Source organism: Misgurnus anguillicaudatus, chromosome 15 (genome assembly GCF_027580225.2).
Source record: "Misgurnus anguillicaudatus chromosome 15, ASM2758022v2, whole genome shotgun sequence".
Classification (NCBI taxonomy): domain Eukaryota; kingdom Metazoa; phylum Chordata; class Actinopteri; order Cypriniformes; family Cobitidae; genus Misgurnus; species Misgurnus anguillicaudatus.
In genome coordinates, this window is record NC_073351.2 from 26,745,582 (window position 1) to 26,757,660 (window position 12,079).

At 36.8% G+C, this 12,079-nt stretch overlaps 1 protein-coding gene across 1 annotated transcript in view; it reads right to left on the reverse strand.

Annotated features, from left to right (window-relative positions):
- cdh13 (cadherin 13, H-cadherin (heart)) overlaps positions 1-12,079 on the reverse strand; it is a 469,469-nt gene that overhangs the window by 19,189 nt on the left and 438,201 nt on the right. Inside the window, exons 12-13 of the mRNA XM_055174957.2 lie at positions 4,848-5,081; positions 2,003-2,221 (exon numbers count right to left, since the gene is read on the reverse strand). Of these exons, the coding sequence (XP_055030932.1) occupies positions 2,003-2,221; positions 4,848-5,081 (453 nt within the window). The remainder of the gene's footprint in view (positions 1-2,002; positions 2,222-4,847; positions 5,082-12,079) is intronic.

Consider the following 12,079-nt stretch of genomic DNA (forward strand, 5'->3'; position numbering starts at 1 on the left):
GGAATAAAAAATGCAGACTTCCCGTGTTGACTTGGGCACAGCCCTTGGATTAAAGCAACTTTTAAAAGACTAAAGGGCTCGTTATAGTCGTGCGTAGGTCCTACGGCGTAGCTTTTGCGTCATCCTCCGCGTCGACGTGCAAAGTATCCACGCGTGTAACCACAGTAGCAGCGGGACCGTCAGAGAAGAAGAAGCTTTGCAAGTTAACCCACAAACGAATAAGAAACAGCAACTTCTTGTGTACGATTTGAGAAGACCAGCAATGATGGAAGTAAATAAACAACGACTTTTGATGCAGTTTGAGTTAAATCACTCCTCAACTTGCTCATCTTTGTTTTCACCGTCGCAAACGGAAATACCTATGACGCAGTTTTTTACCTGACGTGAGGGGTTCTGGTGGACCAATCACAGCGCTTGCGGTCCGCGTAGAACTGACGCGCTGTTAAAACTTTTGCGAGGTGCACGTCAGGCTACGCAGAGCTACGCACAGGCTACGGATAGCCTGCGTAGAACTTACGCACGACTATAAATCGCCCTTAAGTAGCCTAAAAAATCAACCAGAGTTAAAGCAACACTATGTAGTTTCCATGTAAAAATAATTTATAGCTCCCCCATGTGGTTGAAAAGCGCAACAGTTCCTGGTATCAGACACTCTTCTGCAGGCAGGGGGAGGGGCGGGGCTGTGTGCTCTACCCTCCACCGCCACTTTCAGAGTGTGCTTGTAGCAGCTAGGAGGCTGCTCAGGTTGCAGCAACAGTACAATTTGTCCAGTTAAAAGTTGTTCTATCACTGAAATAATTTTAGAGACATTATTTAAAGGGTAAAAAACTACATAGTGTTGCTTTAACTGACAAATTGGAGCAGGTCTTAAAGGGACACTTTATCGAGCTCCTCTAGAGTTAAACATTTGATTTTTATTGTTTTGAAATCCATTCAGCCGATCTGGGACCACTTTCAGCATAGCTTAGCATAATCCATTGAATCTGATAAGACTATTAGCATTACGCTCAAAAATAACCATGGCTGTAGCAGGCACAATGATATTAGGCAGCACCTGAAAATAGTCCCTTTGGTAACCTTCAATAGCAGGGGATTATTTTTAGGCACTGTGAAATATCATTGCGCCTACTGCAGCCATGTTACGGCAGCAAAGTCCTTGATTATTACACAAGAATGAGAGTATAGTTCCTAGCCATATCTGCCAAGAAACTTTAAATTTTCCATCGGTCGATGTACACGATGTAACTACAGAAGAGTCAAGTTTTAAAAAGGAAAAAAAATCTAAACTCTTTGGTTATTTTTCAGCACGATGCTAATGGTCTGATCAGATTCAATGAATTATGCTAAGATATGCTAAAAGTGGTACCACCAAGCCCAGTGTTTGGCTGAATGGATTCCAAACATTAAAAATAAAATGTTTAACTCTAGAGGAGCTGGAAAATGAGCATATTTTCAAAAAAAGTGGAGTGTCCCTTAAATATAAAATTCAAGCGCACATTCTCACTCAAAATTTAAAGACTGCAAAGCTGCAGCCATTCTCTGAGTTGTCTCATGTATTCCACACAAAAATTTACATTTAGGTGCCACACCACAGCAAAACTTATTTGGCCTTTAGGCCTCAATAATGTGGCACATAAACACTGAATAAATGAAAGCAACTCTAAAATGGACCCTACAACCACCTGAATCTAAATAGGTTGAAAACACTTTAAAAGCTGCCCGGAGAAGCCATGCAAAGTCTGCTCATATGTGCTGCTGCGAGTTTAAGGATTAGGAAAGTTAATGGCTTTTGTAGAAAACTCTGCTGAGTTTCAAAGTTTCCACATATTTTTGCTGTCGGGCAGAATCGCGGCTCTGGAACACTTGCAATATTTATTTGCACTTTATTAGAAGGCATGAAATATGTAGCATCTCACATTTTAAAACTTGCTGTTTAAGCAAATCACCTGAAACTTTCCAGCATTTCGATAAGGATGAGTGAATGAGTGTTGGCTATACTCACAGAGGATGGAGAGCAAAACTAGGCCGAGCAGCAGCGATAGGTTTGATTGGACCCAGCCGGTACCGCTGCAGTCCATTCTGTTCTTCTTGCAAGTGCACACTTGAACTTTGAGATCTGTGTTGTTGGATATAGGAGGCATGCCAGAGTCGGTCAGAACCAGAGGCAGGTTGTAGTTGGCCTTTTTAAGATTGTGCAGCAACATGATCTGGGAGTGGGTGCCTGCAGAAGATACCAAAAAGGGTTCATTTATGTCTGGCCGAAAACTTCCTCCTGGCTTTAAAGAAACAGTTCAGGCAAAAACATTTATGCTGTTCCAAGTCTATATCATAAAAATGTGGTCATAAATCAGTCCCTCCAGAAAACACGATTATGCGATCGCATGATTCAATGCATCATCAGCCAAAGTCCACATATTTATGCGAGGGCACATTTTTTTTTATATTCCGCACTTTCGACGCATAAACTGCAGATTTTTGCTCGCAAAATATGCGGGGCTTGCATGATTTTGCAATTTTCGTAGCAAAAAGTCATATATATATATATATATGTGTGACTTAGTCAGTAAAAACCCAGGTAAAGTCATTCATTACAGTTTAAAGGTGCAGTGTGTAATTTTTGAACGATCTCTTGACAGAAATGCAAAATAATATAGAAAACTATATTATCAGGGGTGTATAAAGACCTTTCATAATGAACCGTTATGTGTTTATCACCTTAGAATGAGACGTTTTTATCTACACAAACCGAGGGTCCCCTTACATGGAAGTTGCCATTTTGTGACGCCATTTTTCTACTGAAGCCCAATTTTTTTACTAAGTTGTCTCCGATGATGACATGTTTGTCCGGTGGCGGCCACCGTAGCTTCTCTATGTGTTTTGAAAACGAGGGGTGAGCAGTGGACTAAGCCATTGGTTGCAAATCAAAACCTCACCACTAGATGCTGCTAAAATGTACACACTGCACCTTTAAAGGAATATTCCACTTTCATAAAAAGAAATTGAATCATGTCATCCAAGATGTTTATGTCTTTCTTTGTTCAGTCGAGAAGAAATGAATTTTTTGAGGAAAACATTCCAGGATTTCGACGTGATTACGTAATATGAAAGGTCGCACTGGTGCATCACACAGTTAGTGCAAAACGACAAGTTGTGGTTAAAAAGTACTTATTTTTGGCAAAAATTACAATAGTTTTACTAGATTAGACCTTTATGTATAAACTGCATTGAAACTGTAAACTGTTGAGGTCCACTAAAGTCCATTATATGAAGAAAAATCCTGGAATGTTTTCCTCAAAAAACTTCTTCAGTAAACTTCTTCAATTTCTTCTCGACTGAATAAAAAAGACATAAACATCTTTGATGACATGGGGGTGAGTAAATTATCAGGATTTTTTTATAAAAATTGGAGTAATTTTTAAAAAAAACATTTTATAAAAGTAATAACCAGTGGCGACCAGTGACTTATTTTTTTGAGGGCGCTCGATGCGAAATTCGTCACAACATGTATGTAGCCCGTCATGTGTGGTTCGTAATTTCAAAGTATGTGTTCTGCGCATCGAGAGATCCTGTGTGCATCACGTGTTTTGTCAAGGTGGGTGCCAGCTGCAGACACGTCTAGGGGGTTTGTGATAAAAGAGATGCTCGTGTTTGCCAGATACTCGTATAATCTCATGCGTAATCAGAGTTTACTGTTAAGGGAGTGTCTTGCGAGTATTTTGTGAAAGTGAGCATCTCATTTATCATAATGGTCTTGACGCGTGTGCACTTATTTTGACAAAACACCCGATGCACATGGTTCATATGACACTCCAAACACATATTTTGAATTTGAGCCCCTCGGATGAGCACACACGAGCCGCCACTGGTAATAACGTTGATATCTTCATTGATACATTGAATTAGTAAGGTCATGTCAAAGATGAAAATCAATGTGAAAACAATGATTGAAATCAAACTTTGATGCTCTGGATTAAACGACTTGATAAGACTTGCCTGGATTTCACAGACAGGGTACAAAACAAAAATTAACCATAAAAGCATATAAACCATAATAGGAAACAAACGTAGACCTATGGCTCATGTGCTACACTAAATTGCAATTCTTCTGAAACCACAAGATCGCTTTCCTCGAGGAACAAAATTAGCTCCAGGCCCTCTTAACTTTCATGATAGAGAAAACTTTTAGATTCTTCCCCAAAAGAAAGTCTGTGAAAAAGACGAGGATAATTATAACCAAATTTTCATTTTTGGGTGAACTGCTCCTTTAAAGTCACCTCATCAGTCTCTTTCTCTGCTCAGCATCACAGCATCTGCCACTGATTCTCTTTTCAAATAGCTGACAGAAGTCTGAAGATTCACAGTCTTTCTATATTTGAAGGTAGACCCCTCAGGAGAGATGGGTAATCGAGAGTCTGCTAAGATAAACCCAAAATACACATAGCTATTTGGAGTGAAATCTAATGATAGACACCCACTGTTTGTGATATCAAACCAATCCCCCAGCTCTCAGTATCACACCAACATACACATCACACCTGACCCTGCTCAACAGAGCAGCTTGGATGAGAATTGTCATGCTGGTCCATGAAAAAAAAACATCAGAAATAATAGAGATACTCAATTTTGGATGAACTTGCATACAAAACACAAAATAATCTAGTGACCACCTATACTGGTCTTTTCAACAGTCTCTCCTATTACTCTTGTAAAACAGCTTGGCCTTAATTCATAACGCTAATCCGATTGTTTATCTATAAATTTATCAACCTGATGCCTAAACAGGTCTTATATATACAGTAGTGGCATACGTCTACCACGATTTCAATGCTATCTGTGAATTAACTTACCATTGATCCTGGAGACCTTCCATGTTTTCTCCAACCCTGGTTGTTTGCCAAGCTCGATCTTGAAAGGATCTGTATTAGGATGAATGTCCTTGTCTCGTCCACCGATCACCACCACGTTCATGTCTTTAGTGTCCTCGCACACGCGGACCACTGAAGGAAAGATGTAGGGCGCGTTGTCGTTCTCGTCCTCCAGAGTTATTATAAGTGTACCTGTGCCCGTGGCGGGTGGACTGCCTGGTGGGACAAAAGATATGGTTGTATATGAAGTATATCTGTAATATCAATATCACTACAGCAATGAAGCAGTGTTTTAGAAATGCCACTGCACTGTAAGTCAACTCATTTTTAAGTTGCCATTGCATAACTCCACATGTTGGTAGGAGAAACTATTTTAAAATAAAAATGCACCATTCATTCATGGTGTACAGTATCTCGGTGAGAAAGTTAGTATGTAACCTACTTAAAACATCAAAGAATGGCTGGCACTAGCATTCAGACCGATTTCAATGTATAATATTCATCTTTTACAAAGACACCAGGAATGTGTATTTAGGAAGGAGATGGAGTCAAGTATGATTTCATGTTGACTTCAAAGTCTTGCTGGGTGATTAAAGTGTTCTGGCTTTATATGCCAAATAAAATTTCTTACACTCATGCATCTCGTGCCAACTCACTGTCGTACAGTGCAGATATATTGTGATATAGATATGAAATGCCACCTGTGTATTATTCACTAACCCATAACGCTGTTTAAACAAAAAATGTGCATTTCATGCTTCCCAACACTGTCAGAAAAAAAATGTCAAAATATGCACCCCATACAGAAGTCACTTTAGCAGTGACACCTGAAGGGTACATTTTGGCACCAAATGTATTCATACTTATTGGTACATATTAGGACCTTTGGTAACACTTTACTTGAAGGGGTGTTCATACTGTAAAACCGACACAACACCTTCATAATCATGACATGACGTGTCATGAACATGAAGGAGATCTTATGCATGTTTACGACAACTGTCATTAAGTTTTACTTTTTTATTATGTCATTTTTAATGCAAATATGACAATGTTTCAGATGTCTTTGTTATGACAACTTGACATACACCAATACATCATAACTTGTCAAGACAACTTGACATTACCAAGACAACATAACTGACCACTTTTAACCAGTGATACAAATTGAATTTGACATTAAAATGTTATTAAGTGTTAAAACTCTGTCAAATAGTTTTATAACAGCGTTATGAATATTTTTATTGACCTTAACTACAGTGGTACAAAATTTCATTAAGTGTTAATACTCTGTCAAATAGTTTTAACAACGTCATGAATATTCTTCAGTTCATAATGTTTTTTTTAAGTTTCCTCCATTTGCTTCCTCCAACAAATAAAATCAATAATAATAATAAAAATTGATAAAATTATATTTTATTGCATTTGGAGACCAAATCACCTAAAATTAAATGAAAACAGTACAATAGTTCAATTCAATTCAATTTTATTAATATAGCGCTTTTCACAATTGTTAATTGTTGCAAAGCAGCTTTACATGAGTAGATGTAGAGGAGAACACAGAAAATCAATAGATAATATAAGAAGTATAGCGGCTAAGGTTAAACCATACAAGGGAGCGTATTAATAATGTAACGTATACAGTAAAGTGCCAAAGTTGGCTGACTCTCCCTGGGACGAGAAAACCCCCTAGGAGAAAACCCGGTGGGAAAAACTCCTAGAAGGACAAAAACCCTTGGGAGAAATTAATATATATTTATATATATATATAAGGTAGGGATAGGAAGCGGGTAAGCGGATTAAACTGGTTCAATAGTGGGTTAAGCCATTCAGCGGTGGGTCCATATTACTGGGAAACACTTAATTACATTAAATTAATTAAATGTTTTGTTAGTTTTTTCTTCTATGTCAGAAAATTTCTGAACCCTCTGTGTGAGAAAGAAGAAGTTCTGTTAGTTGTCAGGTCATTTTTTATTATTTAAAATTATTTAAAATTATTTGCCTTAGAATTAACACTTAATGACATTTAAATGACAGTTTAATGTAATGTAAACCCATAAAGCTAGGAAGTTTGATAATTATTCTGCTTTGTCATATTTATGACAGATTTATGACAAGTTATGATGTATTGGTTTATGTCAAGTTGTCATAACAAAGACATTTCAAACAATGTCATCTTTGCATTAAAAATGACATAGTTGAACAAATGACACTAAATGACAGTTGTCATAATAAAACCTTCTCATGTTCATGACACTTGTCATGATGTCATGATGTCCTGATTTTGGAGGTGTCATGTCAGTCTTATGAACACCCCTTTAAGTAAAGTGTTACCGTTGCTTTTTAAATGGTAATGCCCCAGCTGGTATACATATTTTGACAGTTTTTTCTAACAGTGTACTTTTTTCTTAAATTCTGACCAAACAAGAAAAAGAAACTTTTGGAAATTTTACAAATTAGTTTTCTCTGACTTGGAGCAAACAAGACTTGAACGAAAGATGCTTCGGTTTGTATCAAATTGCACTTTATTGAATATTGCAGAGGAAAAATACATTATTCAAAGCTTATGAAATATTCTGTTTCTAGGAGATTAGCAGTTATGGCAAGACTGCGTAATTACACAAGCCCTGGAGGTCATTCGCAATTAACATCAGATGACAGAATCAGTAATTACAGAATGATTTGGTCCTTGTGTTGCCAGGAACGCTCAGGCCTTAAAGAAAAGGAGAAAAGCCTTGGTGTCAAAACAAGAGTCCAACTAACGTCTCGCTACAGAATAGAAATGGGCTTTCGTTCCAACCCCCTAAAAACCGCGCTTGAAGGCAGAACAAAGTCGTCCTTGTCATGTTTTATTGAGTTTCTGCTCATGAAAATTCTAACATGAGGTAATCAGCTCCGAAGAACAAATTTCATGACAAGATAGGAGCATACATCCACAAACAACGGCAGACTTCAGTACACAAAATAACTGCTAACACTGAAATTGTATCTCGGAATCATAACCGTCCACAAATTGTGTTGCCGTAAAGTTTACTCCAAATTGTAGCCAACCCTTATTTTGCTTCTGTATTTAACCTAAATTAAAAGGGATAGTTCACGCAAAAATGTTGTCATCATTTACTCATCCTCATATGGTCCTAAACCTGTATGAGTTCTGTTGAACACAAAGATATTTGATAAATTATGGTAAGCACACAGCTGATGCCACACATTGACTTCCATGTTTTTTTTTTTTAATATTAAAGCATAGGCAGAGTTTGGGGTTCCAGAGCCAATTTGTGTCTGAGCTATGGATAAAATAAAAATAATAGAATTCATATTTTTTTCATTTTATTTGTATCTTATTATTTAGTGAGTAACTTAAAGCTTAAATCCTTCACAAAGAAAAGCAATAGTACTCTATTTGTTGCAGCATATGGCAGACAAAATACAGAAGCTATAGTTTTAAGTTGCACTGGTTTAAACATACAGTACACTGCCGTATACGGGTTTGTGTTATAATGGATCTCTACTGAATAAATCATAATGACTTAATTAATAAACTTCTTAATGTAAATGTGGTATGCATAACTAAATATATTTTCTTCACTTATACCACAAGTGAGTCATCCAATGATACAAAGATGTTAAAAGTCAAGGCAAGTATATGCTGTTGCTGAAAAATATAGCCAGCTGTTATGCTTTATTAAGCACTCGTAAGTAACTGGATGTAATTTCTGCTCATAAAGTCGAAAGACATCACGAACACTAGCTACTGACCATGATCTGACCCAAACAAGTAACTTCTAAAAACATTCACAAGCATATTTAATGCAGCAGCTTTTGACATGTTCACGCACCAATCCTGTATCACGAAATTATGTATCTATAATCACGTACATTTTTGATTCTTTTTCATGACACTGTCACGTTTTTCCGTTTTTTTACATGACCGTATCACACATTTCTGTTTACGTGTCATTGTCACGTATTGGTTACTCAACTGCTAAACCGGTTTAAGGTTAGATTTGGGTTTGGGTAAGGACAAAACAGTTGAGTGACCAATACGTGACAATGACATGTAAACATAAATACAGTCATGTAAAATCGCAACAGTGATTTTATTCTTTTTTCGTGATATTATCATGAATTTCCGAGTTTTTTCGTGATTGTATCCTGTTTTGTGTGATTATCACGTATTGGTTACTCAACTGCTTTTTCCTATTTTTAAACCATTGTCGCTTTGGTACAGGGTTAGATTTGGTGCTTGCATTAGAATGTCACTTTATACATTGGTTTATACTTTTTTTTCGTATTTATTTTTTTATATGTTAAGGTTAGAGTTGGGTTTGGGTAGGGATGTCATTTTATGTAAATCTAACCCTAAAACAGAAGTGACAATGGTAAGAAAATAGGACAAAACAGTTGAGAAATCAATACGTGATAATCACACGAAAACACTAATTTGTTATACGATCACGGAAAAACACGGAAATTTGTGATAATATCACGAAAAAAGAATTAAAAAATTAAGTGACTATATAAAAATTTTTTCGTGAGACTGGGCTGTGCATGCACACGTTGACACATAAACATAATAAATTTAGACATATATACTGTACAGTATATATATGGGCTTATAGCAAACAGACAATATACTGATATTAAAAGCAAACACTTTGATTGATGTGGAAGTAAAAACAAACACACTTCTAAATTAAAAAAATGAAGATGGTAAGCAAACGCCTTCAACCTTTCCAAAATTAGCATTATGAAACAAAATTTCATCAAGACAAGCGTCTGTCTGGTAAAAACAAACATTGCTGGCTCTTCATATATTGCAACTGACCCCACAATATCTTCCTTAAAATGTAACATCATCTCCAGAAGCCATTTAAAATGAAATGCTGGGTAGTTTTAGCCCATAATTGGGTTAAATACAACCTATCCTTAAACCCATACAACCGTTTAGGTCATTTGCCCACTCCATTCCCTAAAATACCCCTCATAAAAGTGTTTACTAAATACGAGTTGTTTGTTATACCTTTATACTGTTGTGTTTCGGTTATTTCATGCATTAAACAATAAACTATTAATGTACTTTACTAGCGTCCTGTGTTGTCTTTTAAATGGTTGAAAATTGGTTGGGTTTAGGGGAGAGATGGGGTTAGATGCTCCAAAAATATTTGACTCAACAATTTTCTATTAACTAATCATTTTTAATTAAATTAAAAAATTTTAAGCAAAAAGGTAACTTACTTTTTTAAGTTGAACCAACAAATCTTTTTTTAAGCAAAAAGGTAACTTACTTTTTTAAGTTGAACCAACAAATCTTTTTGACAGTGTATGTTGTGATGACTATGTATCAGTTGAAACAACCCATCATATTAGAGTCTAAAGGGGGTCGCACACCGGACACCCAGCTCAGCACCACGCTGCCTTTTAGGACCACTCTCAGGTATCGTACACCGGAAATGCACATTAAATAGCGCAAGCTTAGTCAGATAGTGTCTACTTCAAAATGCAAAATATACGTTACCAGCCAATGTTAATCGTTAATGATTTGGGACAAATATGATGTTATTTAATGTTAAACTATGTGAGTGGCGCTCTGTGGCACAACAGGGATTTGAGCAACTTCCTTAATCGTAGCTGGGGCCGCGGACAGGCGCCACCTATTGGTGCAGGTGTGCGTATACACATAGAAATCAATTTGTTTGATTTTTTTTAGAACGGTGTGCGACCCCCTTAAGATCTCCAATGCTCAATAAAACGAATACTTCTATGAAAAACCATTATCACAAATATCAAACTTCCCACCTGGGCATAAAATGAAGATACACTCAACCACAGACAAGCAAATCTAATCAGCCAATCAGCTCATTTTTTATGAACATCTTTCTGTCTCATTTTCTGTGTGTGTCATCATGACTCACAGAAGACATACAGTATATGCATGAAGGAGTGCAAATATGTACGGTTTCCACAAGCATCTGGTTGCTGTACGTGGTTGGAAAACATACAGATGTTTATCTTCACTGAGGCTTCACATTTTCTCCCGAGTATTTACCATCTTCATCTACATCATCATCATCATCATAATTATCTGCAGTGGCACTATAAGCTTCCTCATCCTCTAAGTCACATTGAGGGACTATTACACACATTTAGATACGCCATTAAAATACGCTGGGAGCACTTCATGATGCAGTTTATCATTTTAAAACACCCTTTTAGAAACCTGTGACATTGTTATTTTTTTATTTTTTTAAAAATGTGATAATACAGCGCACTGCATAAATAGTACAGCTTGCACACTGATTTGTTTAACATGCAGCATTGACACGAATATACATGCATGCATGCATGCGGTTTGCATAAATGTGTTTATAAGATGGATGTTGTCTTTTATTCTTTACATAATGAGCGTGATAGACACAGTTCTTGCTTCTCTTGCCTTCTTCCTAATGCATCACTAAACATTGTTCATATTGAAGGGATAGACAGCTTTAAATCTCACAGCGATCCATGAGCAGGTTTTGTGATGTAAAACCTTCTCCTGTTGCATTAAAAATACATTTTCACCGGGACTGAGAAAATGGATTTGATTTTATGGGCAAATTTGGTGCATATCAGTAAAGTAAATTAGAGTTTTCAGCTACAGGCACGTTTGTGTCCCAAGGGTAGCATTTTCATTAAAAATCACAGATTTCAGCTTTGTTATATTAGGGTCACGTTCATTACACCGTCTGGGAAACATCTTGTCATGCCTTCATTATTTTTGCTACTTTTAAAATGATTTTATGATTTAACTGTTTTACCCAGACTAAAACGTAATTATAATGCTACAAATTTGATAAACAAGTGAACGTGCAACAAATGTGTTTAACAGTAAGAGTTTATTTTCTAAAAATCCACAAGGCAAAAAGTGCCCATAGTTGAAGAAACAAACAGAAATATTTTACCCCAACAGTCACTTCCTTGTTAAGGAAAAGTTTTGAGAGGAATTGCATGAGGTGATGCCATTGGTTCCAGTAATGACTTCGTGACAGCACAGGACTCTATCTCAGTCCACCATACTTATATACTAAGCCTGACCTTCGCTTCAGTGGGTATTTTCGTACAGACCCACCAGCCCATGGCGTTTTATTCCGCATGTTGGTTTCATGCAAGACAAACCTGTTGACTATATCGGCTTGGATTAATACCATGTGTTGCCCCGTCCGTTTCGGTCT